Here is a 21,239-nt window from a genome sequence, read left to right as displayed (position 1 = left end):
AGGCTCCCGGCTTCAGACCAAACCAGTTCAGGTCATTGTGACTTGTTGGGGAGAAAATCAACAGATGGAAGACACCCTATTCCTCCTCCTCTCTTGTAAATTGCTTTTCAAATAAAAATGAAATTTTAAAAAATGTAGTTAGCAAAAACTAACTATAATTATTTTGATCACTGACATTATATCCCAAGAGGCTGTCACAATAAATATTCACTAAACCCACCACTGAGTGCTGGGGTTGGGGACAGGCCACACTAGGCTGAACCATAACACCTGCAGAAATGTGTAAGAATCGGGGCTGGTGGACAACACTGGCTACAGCACCCTCTGGTGCATGGAAGAGCTGAGGCTAGGGATGGATTAGGTTGGGCTAGGCTGTAACACCTACTGATATATGCAAGAATTGGGTGGTAGGGGTCACCCTACTAGGTTAGAGCACCCAATGGTGCACATGAGAACTGGGGCTGGTGGCAACCAGGTCAGCCTAGGCCCTAGCACTCACTGGTGCATGCAAGAAGCAGGGCTGGGAGAGGGTGGGAGTGGCTGGGTCAGCTAAGACAGTACCTGCTGGCACACATGAAAATCTGGACTAGGGTCCAGCTTCTTGGGGTTCTTTGGGATTCTGCCATTAGCCTATAGCATCCTCCAGTCCACATAAGAACCAAAGCTGGATGTGGCAATGATCAAGCAACTGTACCCACTAATACATGTGTTGGCTGGTGCAGAGGGAGAAAGGAGCCTGATTCCGCACCAGTTGACACACAAGGTCTGAACCTCCGAGGTGAGGTTTCTTAGGGGGCTACCCAAGCAGATTGCTGAGCTTAATCTGTGACCATATAGAAAATCACAGACATGTGGTCCAATCCTGTAGCACACTTCATAGGACAGAGCCAATCAGCTGCTGACACCCGTGCCAAGAATGGAGAGCACACACAGATGAACACGAAAGACAAAAAAGCCAGCTCATCTAAGCCAACAGAAGACTTTAAGTACCTCATCAAAATATGGAAACAAGGACACTTTGAACAACACTCTAAGCAAGGCTAGGGATGGGCACACTGAGGTGGAAAAGGACAGCCACTAGGCCTTAGAAAGACAACTGCACCTCTAGTTTAACAAAATCAACCACCTCTCAGAACAATCAAGATCACGCAAGTAATACCGTGGGAACTGTGTGTATCCCAGACACTGATGGAGGGTGACAGCAAGGAGTGACATACTTTCTCCCCCCTCTCCACCCAGCCATTGTGGACGACGAAACAGGAAACATTCATCTCATCTACCTTCCCCCTCACCATCTCCATCCTAACCGGAATCAGAGGACCACATGGGTCCATTAACCCCTCCTTCATCTTTGTAATAAATATCAAAACAAAAAACTCTAAAAAGTAAAGAATCAACTTAGTGTAACACAGCCTGCAGTTTGCTGTATAACAAGGCTACAAAACTAACATTTTATAGCCTTAAATATGAACTCTAGTGACTTCTGGAACTAATTATTCCAGGAAAACATGAAACTCAGTTACTCTATTTTGGTCATATTTCCTTGACAAATACTCACTTCCAATACTCTGTCCTTTTCTACAAAGGGATGTAACTTATTCTACAGGATGAAGGATTCTGCACAGCGTTTTTCATCACTATAATTAAAGACGGCAATAAGTCACATATTTTACACATGTTGATGTTGGTAAGTGAACCTATCACTGAAATTCTGGTGCAATATTGTTATTTGTTCAAATTCTTACATAATCTTACAAGTAATTAGAGTGGGACATTTTCAGCCTCATAGCTGAGTGAATATTGTGTTGTCATTGTAATCATTATAATGAATTAGTCTCAATAATAAATATGGCACAAATTATATACATCTATACACACACACTTTTGAAGCATTCTAAGATCTTCAAGAAACTTTCAGTAATTACAAGTTAAAATTAGCAAACAAACGATAAAATTAGAACTTTCATCTCTACCAGCACTGTTCATCTGATTCTCCTAAAGCATAACATATATGCAGGCACACACACATGCACACCTTCTACATGACATGCTCACACACATGTATTCATGGAAGAAATTAGTATTAGAACTAAGTCATGCCACACATCCATCAAATCAATAGTACCTCATTTGATGCCTGTTAAATTAGGAAAAGCAAAATACTGAAAAGCACAGCATAACCCTTTGCTAACATTCTTTTGGGTCACTGGAAAGTCACAGAAATCCTGCAACTGCTTACCAGTTCTTCCGACGTCAGATGCATCAAGCGTTCAGCTATTGCCGCACATTGGGCCGAGTCTCTGATCAGTTCCCCTCGTTCATCACCGACCACCAGCTCAGGCCATGTCAGTCCTGCATTCTTCTTAATCAAAGAAATCTCCAAGCTATAGGTTTAAAGAGTAATGATCTATTAGGCAACTACACAAATCATAAAAGCAGTAGCAAACAGAAGAATCTTCTATAAGAAACTACTATCCTGTTCCTTTTAGCTTTGTAACAGAAAACCAAGTGCATAATCTATGGCCAACTCATTTGGATTTTATGAACAAATAACAGCAGCACTGGAGGAGGCAGCACTGTGGCACAACTGGTTAAGATGCAGCCTGCAAACAGCAGCATCCCACACTGGCACCAGTTCACGGCCTGGCTGCCCCTTTTCCAATCCAGCTCCCTGCTAATGCACAAAAAAGCAGCAAAAGATGGCCCAATGCGAAGAAGCTCCTGGTTTAGGCTTGGCCCAATCCCAGTGTTGCAGCCATTATGGGAGTGAACCAGCAGATGGAGGGTCTTTCTGTACCTTCTTCCATAATGTGGCTTTCAAACAAATGTTAAGAAATACTACTGGATATACCACTTCAAATTTGGAAAGAATGGGACCAACAATGAAAACGATTTGTTTCTAGTGCAGGTGTAAACTGTGTTTTGTGGCATTTAAGCAACGAAAGTGCAAAGAGCAAGCACAATGAGATGGGTATGCAGACGGGAGTGGACAGGAATAGAGTAGGTATCTAACAAACTGAAAAACACCTGTAACCAAAGAGTATCTCCCTGTGTGTGGAATTAGCATTTCACTTTATTTTCACAAATTAATAGCACAACACATAGTTACTAATATGAAGGTCAAGCAGATTGTGGGGATAGTAAGGCAGTATAACAAGCCAATCTTCTGCCTGCCAGTGCTAGAATCCCATACTGGGTGCCAATTTGTGTCCTGGCTGCCCCACTTCCAATCTGTTTATGGACTTGGAAAGCAGCAGAGGATGGCCCAACATCTTGGGCCCCTCACCGATGTGGGAGACCTGGAAGAAGCTCCTAGCTCCCAGTTTCAAATCAGCTCAATTATGGCCATTTGGGGAGCGAGCCAGCAGATGGAAGACTGCTCTGTCTCTCTCACTCAGTAAAAATCTCTTTTAAATAAAAATATATAAATCTTTTTCAAAAAAAAAGGTCAATCAGATTTGACCAATGCAAATGTTATTTTTAAAAATACAGACTTCCGGCTGGTGTTGTCTCACACAAGGTAATCTGCTCTCTACAAAGCCAGCATCCCACATGAATGCCAAGTTCTAGTCCCAGCTGCTCCACTTCCAATCCAGCTCCCTGCTAATATACCTGGGAAAGCAACAGAAGATGATCCCAGTGCTTGGAGCCTTGTTATTCATGTGAGACCTGGAGGGAGCTTCCTGGCTTTGGCCTGGGCCCAGTCCTGGCCTCTCAGGGAGTAATCAGCAGATAGCAAGTGTGTTTCTGTGTGTGTATCCCTCCTGTTTTCTCTCCCTTTAACTGTGCCTTTCAAATAAATAATCATTTTTTAAGAAAAAGGCATTATCTTAAACTCTAATTCTGTACTTTCAGGCCATTACACATACTCTAAATGCACAGAAGAGGTCAGGTAACTTGGATTGCTGATGCATCAGGGACGGGAAGGGAAAGGAAGAGAAAGGGGCTGAGTCAGGGAAGGTTATAGACATGCGAGGATGAGGAAGCTCGCCTCCTTTCCTCTGGAACTGGAAAAGAAATCCAGGTAAAATGTTTGGGAGCAACTTGTACAATAAGAGAGAAAAGCAGGTTGCTTTAGCTACTCCTCAGCAAAACACAAGCCATCTTTGGTGTATATGTGTGTGCTATGCAAATTCATGGCCTGGAATCTAACTGCAAGCAGACAACAGTAAGAATGCAATAATAACAATTATCATCCTTATCAAACAGGACATGGAAATGTACCAGATATTCTTTTTCAAGGCTATTATCACATCATGAATTACTGCATTTTTTTAAAAGATGATTTTATTATAAAGTCGGATTTACAGAGAAGTTACACAGAAAGATCTTCCATCCTCTGGTTCACTACCCAAATGGTCGCAACAGCCAGAGTTGAGCCAACCCAAAACCAGAAGCCAGGCTGTTCCTGGTCTCCCTAAGAGGTATAGGGTCCCAAGGTTTGGGCCATCCTCCACTGCTTTCCCAGGCCTGAGTCAGGAGACTTCTCAGTGCATGTAACTTCCATGTATTTGCAGAATGAAAACAAAGTATAAAGCAAGTATTTTAAAATTTAAAAATTTGTATTTAAAAATTCCAGGAATACCAATTAAAAAATAATTTTACCTACTGCAAATACTCACTATTGTTACTATTTCCAGAGCTAGCTAATCGATACACTGCATGCATAGCTATACGAGGTATTGTTCATCTTAACTACAATCATGTTCTTTTACATCTCCATTTTCTAATCTATTTTTATAAAAATAATAAGCAACACAGACCAAACTATCGTGATCACCTCTGAGGAAATCACCATGGAAAGGGTAGAAATAAAAATAGTAAAATCATAAATGTAATCCTAAACACAAAAACTATTAAAATACCTATTATTTTCCTTAATTATCCATGTACTGCTTTCATGATCGATTGATGAATACAGCTTTCCTTCCAGAAACAGTTGATCTCTCAGCACAATGCTGATGTTTTCAGGCAAAAACTGTATTTGAATGTCATCCTTCGTATTGCCTTCTGGAAGCTGTATTGTCACTGTCAAATCATCTTCAGTTTGTTGCCAGTGATAGAGAGGTTCTACTTGGAAAGAAAAATTATTGTGTAATTCAGATTTAGAAACCACAACATACTTGCCTGAAAGAAAACAACGTTAGCACAACTTCCAGTGATTGGCTCATAAAAAAGAAATTATAGACAAACATACATACAACTTTTGGGGGAATTTTGACTCTAAAAGTTGTACAACTGTTTTTGACATTTTCTTTCTCTATGCTTACCTAATGTTCCAGGAGATAAGTGCACATAAAAATACTAATGATTATAATCCTTTATTTGCATATCTCTCTCTGCCTCCATATATGCCTGCCTCCCTCTTCCCTTCTCTCTTTCACACAGTCACAAGCGCGCGCACACACAAACATACATACACACACACATACACAGTGGGTAACTGTTTCAGAATACAAAATATGCCTCCCACAAAAGTCAGTGAAGCACTTCATGAAGACAGAACATTTGAATTCCCTCACCACATAAAGTATACAAAGCACCTAAATAATTTTCGTAACTGACAATTGCTTTAAAAGCCCTTCTATGCATTCAGAGATTGTTCTCTTGATACTTAGCAGCAAATGGCAAGTAGCCTAGCAACTGAGAAACCAGTTAGGACAACTATGTTCCATACTGGAGAGATCAGGTTTGATTTTTGCCTGCCAATGAAGCCAGTGAGAGGCAACAGGAGATGGCTCCAGTGGGAGGGTCCCTGTCATCCATAAGAAATTAAATGAGGGCTGTGTGGGCGAAGAAAGAATAGTATTTTAAAAACCAGGGGATTTGGAGGTTTATATCAAAGGGAACCACAGACACCGTAACATACAGGGATTCCAGGTATGAGATGTCCACGGGCAAAGCGACACCCGGACAGACAGCAACAGCAATGTCTCACTCACTCACAAGACCATCTGTATTAGAATCACACGGTCTTAGCTAGCTCAGCAGGATGACTCCAAAGATTAGAGCATTCCTGCATTTATTCCCAGGCAATTGGTCTTAGCATTATTAGAGATTCACACTAAATTATGACAGAATTTGGGGTTTGTTTGAAAATGGATCTTAGTGGCAATTTAACAACAACAACAAAATTAAAAAATCACATGACATATCAGGAAACCAAGGTTATCTAACGGCAAGATAAAAGACCATGAAGCACCTTTACGGGGACACACACACAGAGAAAGCAGTATTCAATTCCTCAAAGTTACAAAGAATTCATTTTAAATAATTATTTAACACAAAGGATAAATTGAAGAATATTCTGTATAGTTATTAAATACTATAAAAATCTGTTAAGTACATTATGCTGTTCCCTGGCTAACAGCATTGTAACATTCAGAGGGGAATTTTCTTAAGTATTTTGAAAACGTATATTCTTTGATACAAACACAAATTTCTTCTGAAAGACCTTGCTAATTTTCACTCTAAAACATTACCTTCATCCATTCAACACTGAGAAAACTAAGTGATTTTTGCCCTCAGAGAGCACTTTTCCAGTTTAGCATGAAAGGCAAGAACTTATACATTACTTGAGTGTATTTTAAAAGATTAATGCCTTCAATACAACCACAGCGTTCTCTCAAACACAGGCACCCAACAGAGCTCATTCCTGATTTCTGACTTTTTTGGAAAAAAAAAAATTCTTAAAATGTTAATAAGTGTGTGGGGGGCGGGGAGAGGGGATGCTTGATAATGGCTTAACTGGCTAATCCTCCCCTTCTAAGTACCCACATCCCATATGGGTACAGGTTCATGTTCTGCCTGCTCTACTTCCCATTAAGTTCCCAGCTAATGACCTGGAAAAGCACTGGAGGGTGGTTCCAAGCCTGGGGACCCTGCACCTGCATGGGAGAGCTGGAAGAAACTCCAACTCCTGGCTCCGGACCAGCTCAGCTCCAAATCAACTCAGTTCCAGCTGTTGCAACCATTCGGGAAATAAGCCAGCTAGTGGAAGATCTTGCTCTGTCTCTCCTCACTCTGACTTTACAACAATAAATCTTTAAAAAAAAAGTTTAAAAATTTTTCAAGCAATCAGAAGTGTGCATATTTACATAACATGCACTTCAGCACATGCTGACAAAGTGTACTGCTCAAAGCCAAGCAATACATGCTTTTCCCTCTCGGAGCCACAGAGTTCACTCTGGCTCACAAAGGAAACTTCCCCTCCATCCTAGATGTGCTTTGGTACTGACTTTCCAACAATCTCTATTCCCTTGGACCCTGCCAGCCTCCCTCCCTCAACAAATGACGGTTTTACGTTCAGACCCAGTTATTTTAGCTTACATGAGGGAGTACATGCATGGTATTCATGTTTCTGTGCCTCATTTATGACCCTTGAACATACAGTCCTCTAGCTGCATTTACTATGCTGCAAATAAAAGCATTTTATTCCTGAAAATATTAAACATCTGATCAAGCACACTAATATACAGACTTTCTAAAAAAAATATTTTGGGGGCCCAGTACAATGGCTCAGTGGCTAAATCCTCACCTTGCATGCACTGGGATCCCATATGGGCATCACTTCAAATCATTCCTGGCTGTTCCACTTCCCATCCAGCTCTCTGCTTGTGACCTGGGAAAGCTGTGGAGGACGGCCCAAATCCTTGGGACCCAACATCTTTCTAGGAGGTCCGGAAAAAGCTCCTGGCTCCAGATCGGCTCAGCTCTGGCCATTGCAGCCACTTAGGGAGTAAACCAGTAGATGGAATATCTTTCTGTCTCTCCTTCTCTCTATAAATTTACCTTTCCAATAAAAATAAATTTTTAAAATATATAAAGTTTTGGTAAATACACAATTGTTAAATCAGCTCACACACCTAGGTAGTGTATTTCACTGATAATTGTTTAGGAAATACTAAAGAAAAATTTTAGAATATATATATCTACATAGTCCTATCAGAAACTACAACTTGATTGGAAAGACAAAAATTGTAAAAAAAAAAAAATGTACATAAACACAAAAGAGCTCTAGAAATATCAAAAAGTAGAAATACCTTTGATTTCCTGTGGCATGTCCTCATGCATATTTTCATCAAGATTTTGCCCACTCTGAACGAACTGGAAGGATTTGTAGGAGACAATCATGAGGCCATTTCCATCGGGCTCAATAGCTGCATAATGTGGCACTGACTTTCCATGGAGAACATCACGCTTAATAATTTCATATTTTTGAGAATCTACAAAAAAGTAGTTTAAAGCATTACCAAAAGCATGATAAAATTTTTGAAAATATCTGAATATTAATTTTATTATATATTTTAAGTGTACTGTAAAAATAAAAATACACAACTTAATTCTCTGTAAGTCCCTATTTTAAAATACCAGGTGTGGGTCTGATGAACTTTGTTCTAGACTGATCTTCAACATGGTAGCCATATGTCACAAGTAGCTCTTTAACTAAAATTAGGTAAATTTTTAAATTCAATTTCTTAGTTACACTAGCCTCATTTCAACTGCTCAATAACCCCAGTCAGCTAGCGGTTAACACCACGAATGATACACACATAAAATATGCCCATCTTCCAGAAACTTATCCCAGACAGCAGAGCTGCAGAGCGACTGAGCTGCGGCTGAGTCTCTGAAGGATGTACCTGCTCCCTGATCGAAGCCTGCCTGCTTTCTCAGGCTTTGCAGGCATAGCACAGGCAACTTCTGAAAAGCACCACAGAGTGCAAACAAGGGAAAAGTATGAAGTGTACTATTCTTCTGCCTGTTCTAACTACTAATAAGGAATTTACTGAAAAGGAAATACAGAGTACAAACGATTTTTCTGACACACTTGAAGATGAATGCTACAATCAAATAATAGCACTTGCTGTGAAGACACAATCTAAAAAAGCTTTTGGTATATTAACTAAATTTATTCTATGAATACAGCTTTTTTTTTTTCTTTTTTGCTTCCTTGCCTGCTTTAAAAAGTACTCAAAACACTGCAGCTGAGTTTGTACAGTAGCACTGCCACTCTATTAAGGCGGATTGTATCTATAAGCTTCAAATAGGGATATTAAAAACCCTAATGTTATATCATGTTTTAAACAAGACTATTTTCTAAAACATCTGTCATTGTTTTTACCCTAAGTCCTCACCTACATACATGCAGTTCATACATATTTAAGGACAAGCTTTGGGAAAGCAGCAGAGAATGGCCCACGTTCCTGGAAACTTGCATCCACATGGTAGACCAGAAACAAGCTTCAGGCTTCCTTTTGTGGATCACCTCAACTCTGGCTGTTGCAGCCATTTGGGGAATAAGGCAGAGGATGGAAGATCTTTCTCTCTTCTAAAATCACCTTGTGATTCCCTGAATGTACTAAAAACTACACTTCCACGTGTTTATGTATAGGGCAAGTCATCCGAGCTGCCTTTGAAGACCCAACTGTAGTCACTGCATTTTTATGCAATGCCTTTTCTCAAAGTGTGAGACAGGAAACAACAGGAAAGCCTCAAACGGTAGAATCCGTGATCAAGTAAATGTTAACTACTACATTAAAACTTTTTGACTGAAAATTTTTTTAAATTTTAATCACTGACTAAATACCTTGGATATCCACAATTTCAACCCTACTTGACCACAAAAAATAACTTATAAAATATTCCACTCAACAGTTTAGAAAAACTTCTGTTGTTAATATAAAAACTAAAAAAAAAAAAAAAAAGAGGGGAGGCATCAGCTCAGTGGCACAGCACGCTAATCTTTAGCCTGTGGTGTCAGCATACCACATAGGTGCCAGTTGGTGTCCCAGCTGGTCCACTTCCCATCCAGCTCCCTACTTAGATCGTGGCAAAGCAGCAGCACAGGGGCCAAGTCCTTAGGCCCCTGCACCCACATGAGAGACCCGGACGAAGCTCCCGGCTTCATTACACCATTGCTGCCGACTGGAGTGAATCAGCAGATGGAAGGCCTGTCTCCGCTTCTCTCTCCATAAAATCTGCCTTCCAAACAAATATATCTTTAGAAAAAATAAAACCTAAAAGAGAATACAATTACACTAGTAATAGCTGAGGAGGGAAAGGAATAAAACATTTAACAGGAAACAATCAAGGGAACCATAAAGAAAATTAGTGCTTTTATAACTGTAATCTAAGAATAAAAAAGGAATCCTGCTGATGCACCTGAGCAGAAGGCCCACGTCCTTGAGACTCCCGCCGTGTGTGGGACCCCCGCCGTGTGTGGGACCCGTGCAGTTCTGGGCACCTGCCTTTCTTCCTACCCACCCCAGCTGTTTCAGCCATTTGGGGATGGAACTGGTCCTGGAACTCTACCTTGCAAATAAACATACATTTAAAAGAAAAAAGGAATGCAAGTCTAAATGTCTCTGTCCAAGGGAGGCAGGCAGCAAGTTTTCCAAGGATAGCTAATGAGTTACTGTGGGGTGAGCTAATGTGACAGGACCAAGAGTCCTGGAGAAGGGCAGCAGAAACACGCATGACAATTTCTCCTAAAAGTGTCTATCATCTAGAGTAGGATTCTGAAAACTAGTTAGTCATGGAGTCTGAATCTACAACTATTTTTATATGATCTAACAGTTAAGTATCAGCTTTCTTTTTAAATGATTATATGTATTTGGAAACTAAAAATTCAGATTTCAATGTCCAAAAATAAAGTATTAATAAAACACAGCTGTACTCATTCCTTTATATATTACCTATGGCTCTTTTTGCACCAAGGTGGCATAGTTGAGTAGCTGTGACATAGATCTGAACGTATGATATCATCTGGTTCTTTACAGAAAAATTTCCAATAGTTAATCTAAAGTCTTAAGTTACTGTGTTCTTCCAGAGATGAAACTACACCCTGGGAATAAGAACAAATAAATTACATTAAATATTCTGAAAATAAATCTAGGTTTATTCAGCTTACTTATAAACTATCATATCATAATATTGGAACATGGATATTTGCTGGTTTTGACTTTATAATAAAAGGAAAAGTCCCCTTAAAAATACAAATACTAATTGACTTTATCAGATTATAACCTCACAAAGGTAAAGAAATATATTTGAATAGAAATGAATAATAATTTGTCAAATTAACCCACTCATAAATGAGGAAGCTACTGCCAACTGGAAAGAGCACCGGCGCCCAGGAGGCCAGCTCCCCTCTCAACCACAGCAAACAACACACCTGGGAAGGCAACGAGAACCAAGCAAATGCAAAGAGAAACTTAACAGTATGAAGGAAATTCAAGCCAATACATGAGAAAATGATTTTTAATGTCAACTTAGAGGCCTGACAGCCCTGGAGACCAAGGTGCAGGGCCTTTCCACACACGAAGCCCAGCAGGCTTGAGAGAAGTACATTTTCCTGAGGGTAGCAGGCAACACTCCAAGCCATTCCCATCCATAGAGGCATTTCTACTCACTACATTTAAATTACACTATCACTTATCATTAATTTTCATCTGCTTAAAAAGTTTTCCATCATAAGATAATGCATACATTGTTTTCATTTAAAAGGCACATTAAAATGGTCAAAACTTATTTGTTCAATTTCTCCTTTTATGCAGAAGGCATAACTGATTATGAAAATGCATAGCTATCATTTTTTATAACCCATAGCAGAAAAGAAATTATCTAAATGCTCATTGCACCAGGGGTAGTAGGCACTAGAATCCTAACACAATGACCACGAAAAAGCTAACAGCATTTAAGAGGTAGGTGTGCATCTCAGAATCCACTAGATGCAGAGAGCAATGGCAGTGCAGGAAACCGGGGGGCGGAGGGGAGCTAGAATTCTGTTCTCTTCTTACCTTTATTTTTCTTACTGATAGTCACCCACTCCAAACAAACATAGAAACCACTTCCTTTCATATCCAAGTCCTCTTTCTCTATTCGAAGAAGCAGGGTAGCTATTGAATGTTCTTCCACTTTTTGCAATGAGATACTGTGAATTATGATAAAAGGGTTCCCAAGCTCTTCATTAAACACAATCTAGAAAAAAATTACAATCATGTGCATAGCACATAAAAACAGAGCAAATACACCAAATTCTGCCACCATGACAAAGTTTTGAATGCTACCTATTACACGGAACTAGAGAAAAAAAGCTTCAAAATGCTTTTAAACACAGGCTGGAATTCGAAATAATGTTGAAGAAAGAACCCTTTAAAAAGTTCATTTGTGGGCCCGGCGCTGTGGCCTAGCAGCTAAAGTCCTCCCCTTGAACACGTGTGCCAAGATCTCATATGAGCACCAGTTCTAATCCCGGTGGTCCCTCTTCCCATCCAGCTCCCTGCCTGTGGCCTGGGAATGTAGTTGAGGATGGCCCAAAACTTTGGGACCCTGCACTGACGTGAGAGACCCGGAAGAAGCTCCTGTCTTCTGGCTTCGGATTGGCTCAGCCTCAGTCATTGTGGCTGCTCACAGAGTGAATCAACAGACAGACGATCTCTGGCTCTCCTCTCTGTATATCTGCCTTTCCAATTAAAAAAAATAAATCTTTAAAAAAATAAAAAGTTAATTTGTGTGGGCTCGGCAGCGTGGCCTGGTGGCTAAGGTCCTCGCCTTGATCCCATATGGCCGCTGGTTCTGATCCCAGCAACTCCACTTCCTCTCTATCTCTCCTCCTCTCAGTATATCTGACTTTGTAATAAAAATAAAATAAATCTTAAAAAAAAAAAAAAGTTAATTGGTGTGTATTCCTCCTTGGCCTATTGGCCAAGATAAAATGTAAAAAAGCTCATCTGTGTAACAGAGAAAACTAATCAGTACTCTTGGCTTAAAGACAGAAGCACAGGAAGTGTAAAGGAACTCCAAGAGGTCTCCTAGACATGAAGTTCAAGGCAAAGAAAGTGTGCTACATGAGAAGGCGGCTCGTGCTGCTCGTGCTCCCTCCTCACATCTCCCCGCGCCGTGTGAGAGGGCTTCCTCCTGATGTCTAGAGATTGTGTATATGTGGGTATGTTTTCCTGCTACCATTTCGCTTTGCTTATTTTCTGCAAGTTTCCAAAGGTAAGAAGATTAAATGGCTTTGGGAGACAAAGCATTATGTTTCTTTCCCCAAAATAAGAATAAAGGTATATTAAAAAAAAAAAAGATAATACAGTAAGTTGCCTATAAAATGTAAGCCTGGGGCTCATTTTTTGGCATAGCAGTTTAAGCCAATATGTGGGTCACCACCCCACACTGGCAATGCCAGTTAAAATCAAACTTCCTGGCAATGCTGACATTTCTTAAAAAGCAAATCTATATATTATATAAAGACACAAAATCCTTTTTGGTTCTTGTTGACATCACAGACTCATGACCTAAAAGGCTATTAGATTTGTATTGAGGGAAATATTATATGAGACATAGACTTTTTCTATTATCTGAAGACCCCACACAAATGACTTATTTGAAAAAATGTGCTTTAATAGCAATGCTTTCCCTGTGTCTGAGTGTCTGAGTAACTCTGCCAAAACTGGTCAAACAGCAGACATCTTGGATCCAATTTTAAGAATTCCATAGCACAATAAACAAAAACAAAAAAGCCTTCAAATGCTCAGAGCTGACAGGGAAACAAATTTTAGGTTGGTTGATTGACTGGGTTTTGCTTTTATTTGGCAGCCAGTGGAGACACCACCAAGAAAGGAATATGGTAAGTTTTGGTAGACATCAAAATACTATTTCTTCTTCTTTTTTTTTTTTTCTTTTCCATGTGACTAAGAGTCCTTTTTCCAAGGACTGAGAGGATGTGGGTATAAGAATAGATGTTAGGACTTCACAAAGTTTCCAGTCTTCTGAAAAAAACCTAGCATCCCCCCTGCAAAACTGCCGCACACAGCGCCCCAATTAAGGGACAGGCAGCACATCGCAACCTCCCTGCCCTCCACCACACTACTGAGTCACTTCCAGCTTCAGCTCCAGATGCAAAAAAGAAACTCCTTAGTCCCAAAACCCTCTTACATTGTTTCCTAAAGTGGTATTTCAGGATGTCCTTCCTACCAATGCCCACTCTTCTTTCACTTCCCACAGAACCCAATCAAGACTATTAGCTGAAACATGTCAGAAGGGTATATCATTATAATACACACCAAAAAGGCATGAGTCAGATTTAAATTTTTAACTGCTTAACATATTATTGAAAGCCTAATATATGCCAAAGAGACATAAATAGTGGAAAGAAAAAACAAAAAAAACAAAAAATTCCTGCTGATCCTCTTATAGCAAAATGTGTAGTGTTATTTTTAAGCTCAGTCTTTGAAGGCATCTGCTGGTCCAGTGGATACACTTTGTAATATGTAAATACACTGAGTTTATATATCTTTATCCAAGCTACATGCTACCTGCTGAAGTTTAAACAGCATTAATATTATGATATACTCATTATTAGGGGGCAATGAAACAACCCTTGATGACAGACTCTAGCATCATTTTTTTTCCACTTCAAAAATTGTGGTTTTAGAGAAATCAACTCCTTATTTATTACTATTAATATTGTAATCTATCCCTAAAATTCAAATGTTCCATTAAAAAAAATGAAACAAAAAATGTCATCTTAGATACTGGTTCAAAACATGCTTTAACTATAACATGCTTTTGTGAGAAGAGAAAACCTTGTAAATTAAGCGTCTGACCAAATAGAAACATAAAAGCAATTCTAACAAGTGGGTAGAGAAAAAAAAATTCCCAAAGTTTGGTTTTTGGTCATCTGCATTTACTCACATAAAGCAGTAAACAAATGGTTTTTGAAAAATGAATGCAGTTCTAAGCAACTGCATTGGCCACAGATTAGAACAGGGACAGGTTACGCATCATGCACAGATGGCACACCTGGTGATCAAGGACAGACAAAACACCGTTTGAATATATGAAAAAAAACAAAAGATCTCATGTAAACTGCCCTTGACAACACATTATTTTAAGAGAAAGCCTAGTTTGTGTCTAGTTTCTGAACTTGGCATGTCTGAAAAAACTCACCTCCCATTTTTCAGAAGCATTATTGCCACGTTCACCTGTTGCGATGACATACAATCTCCCAGTTCCATCGGACAACGTTACCCAAGTTGGAGATGTGAAGTACAGCGACGCGCAAAGACGAGCGTCATACGTTGTCAAGTCTGTAGGAAGCCGAAACACTTCCCGGGGTTTTCCTAAGGCTGTGTCCTATGAAATCAAACATTACAAATGAACCCCAGCCCCTTCTCTGATGAATACAAACACAATGTACGTATTTGCATCGTAACAGTTTTTCTCTTCTTCGGGAGTTACAGCATAATTCCTGCTGAGCATGAGCTGTACTAGCAACCCACCGCTAAGAAATAAAACACAGCAGACCGGATGTGGCGTACAGGACCCGGCCTTCACCTTGCAGCTTCGACCTTGGCACAGACACTGGGAGGGAGACTAGTTGCCGAGGGACTGAACCACAAGAGGGAATTCAGGTCTCTCACCAACAACCATCACCTTGAGAACAGCATTTTGGAAATGTTTCTTTCACTCCTCATGGAGTCTTCAAACAATGGGTGGTCGTCACCGTACCTACAACTTGTTAAAAACCTTGGCCAAAACACACATATGAACCACTTCCTGATTTTGACAGACTTTTGCGTAAGATAAATGGTTCATACTTCTTTAGTCATTAAGTGTTGAAGTTGTTTCACAGCAACAAATAGCATACACTGCACAAATTTTGTTTTCCCTCTCAATTTTAGAGCTAAATAATCAGTACTTTAAAAAAAAAAAGATATATGGGTCTGGTGCAGTAGCCTGGTGGCTGAAGTCCTCGCCTTGCATACACTGGGATCCCATATGGTCACCAGTTCGTGTCCCAGAGGCCCTGCTTCCTAGCCAGCTCCCTGCTTGTGGCCTGGGAAAGCAGTTTAGGGCAGCGCAGAGCCTTGGGACACCACACCTGCATGGGAGACCCGGAAGAGGCTCTGGGCTCCTGGCTTCAGATTGACGCAGTTCCGGCCATTGCACGCACTTGGGAGGTGAATCATCAGACAGAAGATCTTCCTTATTTAAAAAAAATACTTATTTACTTTCATTGGAAAAGCAAATTTACAGAAAGGAGAAACAGAGAAAGATCTTCCCTACACTGGTTCACTAACCAAATGGCTTCAGCAACTGGAGTTGAGCCATTTTGCAGCTAGGAGCTCCTAAGCCCATGGTAGGTCTCCCACATGGATGCAGGGCTGAAGGCTTTGGGAAGCAGAACAGCCAGAACACGAACCAGCACCAGTCTGGGATACAAGCACTTGCAGACTAAGGACCACCAGTTGACCCACTGCATTAGCCCAATACTCAATACTTTTAACTAACTGGAAATATGGCATCATATTCTAAATACAGACATATCAGCCTTGGTATGAAAATATTACAGTTTATCAACAAACAATTTCGGCTTTTAAAAATGTTAACACATATTGAACATTGTGAGTATGCCCTTTTATATCTAAGGAGGGTTGCATCAATAGAATGTTTTCAATACTCTACTGCTATAATCTCAGGCTGCTAAAAACCTTGCTAAGCATAAGCAAAGACATGGAACAGACATGGAGAAAAAGGTTTGTCACAAACTTCTATAAAATATAAAGAGCCTTTAACATTCAGTAAAAGTAGAAACATTGTGGCATGGCCGGCAGGTTAGCAACTGCTTGGGACACTGCGTCCCATACTGTGTGTCCTGTGAATGCCAAGCGCTTCTGTTTCGAACCCAGCTGCCTGTTCATGCATCCTTGCGGGCAGCAGATGGCGCCAGTGCTCCAACCCTGCGACCCACATGTGAGCATGTGAGACCACGACAGATCACAGGGGGGAATAAACCAGGGCATGCAAGATCTTACTTGCTTCCTCTCTCTGTCTGTCTCCCCCTCTATCCCTCCCTCCCCCATCCCATTCCATCTTCCTTCCCTCCCTCCTTATCTGCTGCCTTACAAGCAGAGAAAAAATAAATACGTACAAAAAAGCACCTCACCCAGAGGACCAAATGTGTTTGGTTTACTGTGTGAGCTAACCACATTCACTGGAGCTCCTGGCTTCAGGTCCCAGCTCTGTTCCCAATGCTCGTGCTTAGCTACTGTTCTCCCTGGGAGCAGCACGTGATAGCTCAAGTACTTCTATCCCTGCCACACACGTGGGAGACTGAACTAAATTTCTGTTCCCTGGCTTTGAACTGGCCCAGTCCCAGCTATAAAATGCACTTAGGAAGTAAACCCCTGGATGAGAGATCTTTTCTAACATTCAACAGAAAAAAATAATAATAAATGAAAATTCTTAGGGTCCAACATGGCAGCCTAGTGACTAAATCCTTGCCTTGCATGCACCAGGATCCCATATGAGTGCCAGTTCATGTCCCAGCTGCTCTACTTCCCATCCAGCTCCCTTCTTGTGGTCTGGGAAAGCACTCAAGAACAGCCCAAAGCCTTGGGACCCTGCACCCTGCACCCTCGCTTCAGATCGGCTTGGGTCTGGCCATTGTGGTCAACTGGGGAGTGACCCAGCAGACAGAAGATCTTTCTTTCTGCATCTTTGTCTGTAAATCTGCCTTCCCAAAGAAAATTGTTAGACTGTTAACTATTTCTAGCTAAGGAGTTATAGTAGAAATACATATAGGCCTCTTGCGGATGATTATAAGTCTAGTTTCATGTAATCTTTCATATAATCTCGCTTATAGGAATTTGCACATGTACACAAGGGTCTGTGTGATAACAATGTTCATTTTATTGCTTTTCATTTACAGAGATGTATAGTAACTGTAGTACAGACTATCACACCCAGATGTGAAGATACAGTGCAGTTTGCATCTACTTTCAAATCAAAGATACAGTCCCAAAGAGACTGCTGAGCACATCTTGACACTAGGTTGCTGGACTCTTTGCCCATGTTCCTGCCTACACTGTCAGGATACACTTAAATAGCAGAATGATGGATGTGTGATCGATAATGAATGACTGTACTATTGTAATGACACGGGGGGGCATTAGTGGGGCATTAGGGGATTGAGGAGGGTACAAAGGAAATTCCATAGTCTGCAGAACTGTATCAAGGCATGATAAAATCATTAAAACAATATTTTAAAAAGAATGTTCATTTTAACAGGAAAAATTTATTTATTTATTTGCCAAAACAGAGAACTCTTAAACAGAAGCAAGTTTTAATGTAGCAACTAAGACACTTGCATCTCCTATCCCAGCACTTGGGTTCTATTCCCAGCTCCAGCTTCCTGCCTATGCTCACCATGGGGACAGCACCGATGGCTCAAATCTCTAACCTGCTGCTTCTCGCAAATGACACCTGGCTTTCAAATCCAGCCCGAGCAAGACCTGGCTCAGTCCTGGCAATTTAAGGTACTTGGAGAATGAGCCAGGTGGATGAAAGCTAACTTGCCGTCTTAGATGCTCACTCTTTCTCTTTTGCAATTAAATAACAAGCAAATACAACAGGATAAAACAAAAAGAACATCCCGGCTGTTTATCAGCACAGTAGACAGAAGCAGACCTTAACACCACAGAATTGGCCAGGTCCCATCTTCATGGTCTTGATTTTCATGTAACAAGGAATACCCACTGTCATTCCATAATGACACCTACAAAACAGGAACCCTGTGGACCTAAAAACATGCCACTAGAGGGTTGGTATTGTGGTGTAGCACATAAAGCCGTTCACTACCTTCAATGCCAACATCACATTAGCACAGGTCTACACCCAAAAAGTTTTGCTTCAGATCCAGTTCCCTGCTAATGGCCTGAGAAAAGCAACAGAGGATGGCTGAGGACTTGGGATTTTGTCACCCAAGCAAGAGAATCAGAAAAAGCTTTGGGCCCTGGCTTTTCCTGGCTCGGCCCTGGTTTTTAAAGGCAATCTGGGTAGTGAAGCATTGGATAGAAAAATCTCTTCTGTCTTTCCCTCATTCTCTGTGGCCTTGTCAAATAAGTAAAACCTAAGGGGGAAACACACACACACAGAGTGTAACCTACATCACCAACATGATCACAGCTTCTTTATTAATGACAGATAAAGCTTCAGTCTAGTCTCTTCATCCTTTCAAAGATGAAGATACGCATGACAGAATTATCCAATTTCCTGACAGTGTCCAATGTAGAGTAAAACCTCACTGTCTTCAACTCCTCTACCCAAATCACCTAATACAGGCCTAACCCTTTAGTATCAGTCCATTTGTCAACCTCCTTGGGGTTTCCCTATGTCATGTATCCTCAATTGCGGCAAAAAAAGGAATAAACCAAACTTGTTCAACACCGTAGTGGACCTCATGTCTTGCTCTAGACAGTTTGGACAGGGAAATGGTTAATTATATAACATCCACCTTAGGGAATAGCAAATTGATTAAATATGCAGGAGAGGATTTTTAAATACAGACATAAAAAAAATTGAAGCAAACAAAAAAAATGCAAAACATGCACAGTATGAACTCATGTGTGGTAAACAGACATCGGCATATGAAAGTTCAGAGTATAACAGACAAACACACACGTCTATCCACTGCTCCTCCTAACGCTTACCACTGAAAAGGAAAATAAGACTGCAGTGTAAACAGTGGCAGGGAAGTTTGGGAGTAAAAGAAGCTTTTCCTCTTAATGCTTAAAAAAACATGTTTTTTTAAATGACCAACTTATATGATATACATAATTTAAGATAGCAAGATAAAATAGCATTTTTCCTTCAAAGAATGTTGTCTCAAAGTAAGCTGTGAGTGGTTTTCTGTATACCTGTTCCTCACTGAATCTCTTCTAGTCAACAGTAATTGGGAAGAATGCAGTGGCAAACCTATTAAATCATTATTCATTTCACCTAAAACAGTTTAAGCCAGGGGTGGGGAACATCAGATCAGGGGGCCGGCCATATACGGCCCAAAAACCCATCTGCTCTGGCCCTACCAAGGCAACCACAGGTGGAACCCAAAATTTAGTAAACCCGCAGCATACTAATTTTTAAGTAGATGATTCTGTACAGAGAAAAGGCTCTCCACTCGTAGAAGCTACTTTCTTTTTTTTAAAAAAAAAAAGATTTACTCATTTTATTACAGCCAGATATACACAGAGGAGAAGAGACAGAGAGGAAGATCTTCCATCCGATGATTCACTCCCCAAGTCAGCCGCAATGGGCCGATGCACGCCAATCCAAAGCCGGGAACCTGGAACCTCTTCCGGGTCTCCCACGCGGGTGCAGGGTCCCAAAGCTTTGGGCCGTCCTCGACTGCTTTCCCAGGCCACAAGCAGGGAGCTGGATGGGAAGCAGAGCTGCCGGAATTAGAACCGGCGCCCATATGGGATCCCGGGGCTTTCAAGGCGAGGACTTTAGCTGCTAGGCCATGCCGCCAGGCCCAAAGCTACTTTCTTTTAAACACGTGGTTAACATGGCTGAGTTGCCAGAAGTCTATCAAATACAGTGATGAAGTATAACGACTAAGATACTCAAAAATTCAAATGTGAAATTAAGACACGGGCCCACCGTACTACAACACCAGCCCCTGAAATTTACTTCTCAAATGGTACCATTTGAACTAGATTATAAGTAATGAATATTTTCTTCTGTAACACAGCACTGAATTATTTCTGGAGAACTTTCTATATAGCTATATTTAATGTTCTCAGAGCAATGCCTTACGTAATTGGTATTGGTAAGGTCTTGTGTTTAGATGTTTCCTTTTCCCTCTAAGGAAGGAAAGAAAAAGGGAAGCAAGCAAGCAGTCAGGCAGGCTAATGTAACTATAAAGACACTGAAAATCCCCAGGATAGCATTTCATAATTGATTTGCAGGACACAGCTTATAATTCCACTGATCAGGACAGGTATGGCTACTGGTCAAATACTGTTCAAGATGCCCATTCCCCACCCCGCAGGGCCTGGGTTCACAGCTGGTCTACCCCAACACCAGCTGGCAGGGAATGCAGATCCTCAGCGGTGGCAGAGCACAGTGACTGGGTCCCTGCTTTGCACACGGGAAACAGACTGAGGTTCCAGTGACTGGAGGCCACTGTGAGCGTCTGGGGACTGAACTTGCAAACAGAAGGAACTGGGCTCCCTCATTCACCTTTCATTCTATTTCTGTTTCTAAAATAGCTTAATAAAATTTTTAAGAAGATTTATTTACTTTTATAAAAAAGGCAGTCATACAGACAGCGGAAGAGACAGAGAGGAAATCTTCCACCTGCTGATTCACTCACTCCCCAAGCGGCCACAACAGCTGGGGCTGCACCAGGAGCCAGGATTCCTGCAGGTCTCCCACACGGGTGCAGGGTCCCAAGG

General features: G+C 40.9%; 1 protein-coding gene across 2 annotated transcripts in view; it reads right to left on the bottom strand.

The window, feature by feature from the left end:
- Positions 1–21,239, bottom strand: part of NUDCD1 (NudC domain containing 1) — a 68,092-nt gene that overhangs the window by 19,296 nt on the left and 27,557 nt on the right. The window contains exons 3-7 of one of the 2 annotated variants that reach the window (XM_058668549.1): positions 14,950–15,135; positions 11,799–11,979; positions 8,043–8,225; positions 4,866–5,070; positions 2,240–2,384 (exon numbers count right to left, since the gene is read on the bottom strand). In XM_058668549.1, coding sequence (XP_058524532.1) covers positions 2,240–2,384; positions 4,866–5,070; positions 8,043–8,225; positions 11,799–11,979; positions 14,950–15,135 — 900 coding nt within the window. Of the gene's footprint in view, positions 1–2,239; positions 2,385–4,865; positions 5,074–8,042; positions 8,226–11,798; positions 11,980–14,949; positions 15,136–21,239 lie in introns of both variants that reach the window. The other variant, XM_058668548.1, reaches the window with a different exon arrangement.

This window comes from Ochotona princeps, chromosome 9, assembly GCF_030435755.1.
Source record: "Ochotona princeps isolate mOchPri1 chromosome 9, mOchPri1.hap1, whole genome shotgun sequence".
NCBI classification, from domain to species: Eukaryota; Metazoa; Chordata; class Mammalia; order Lagomorpha; family Ochotonidae; genus Ochotona; species Ochotona princeps.
The sequence above is the reverse complement of the archived record's forward strand: the minus strand, read 5'-3'. Positions and strand labels throughout refer to the sequence as shown.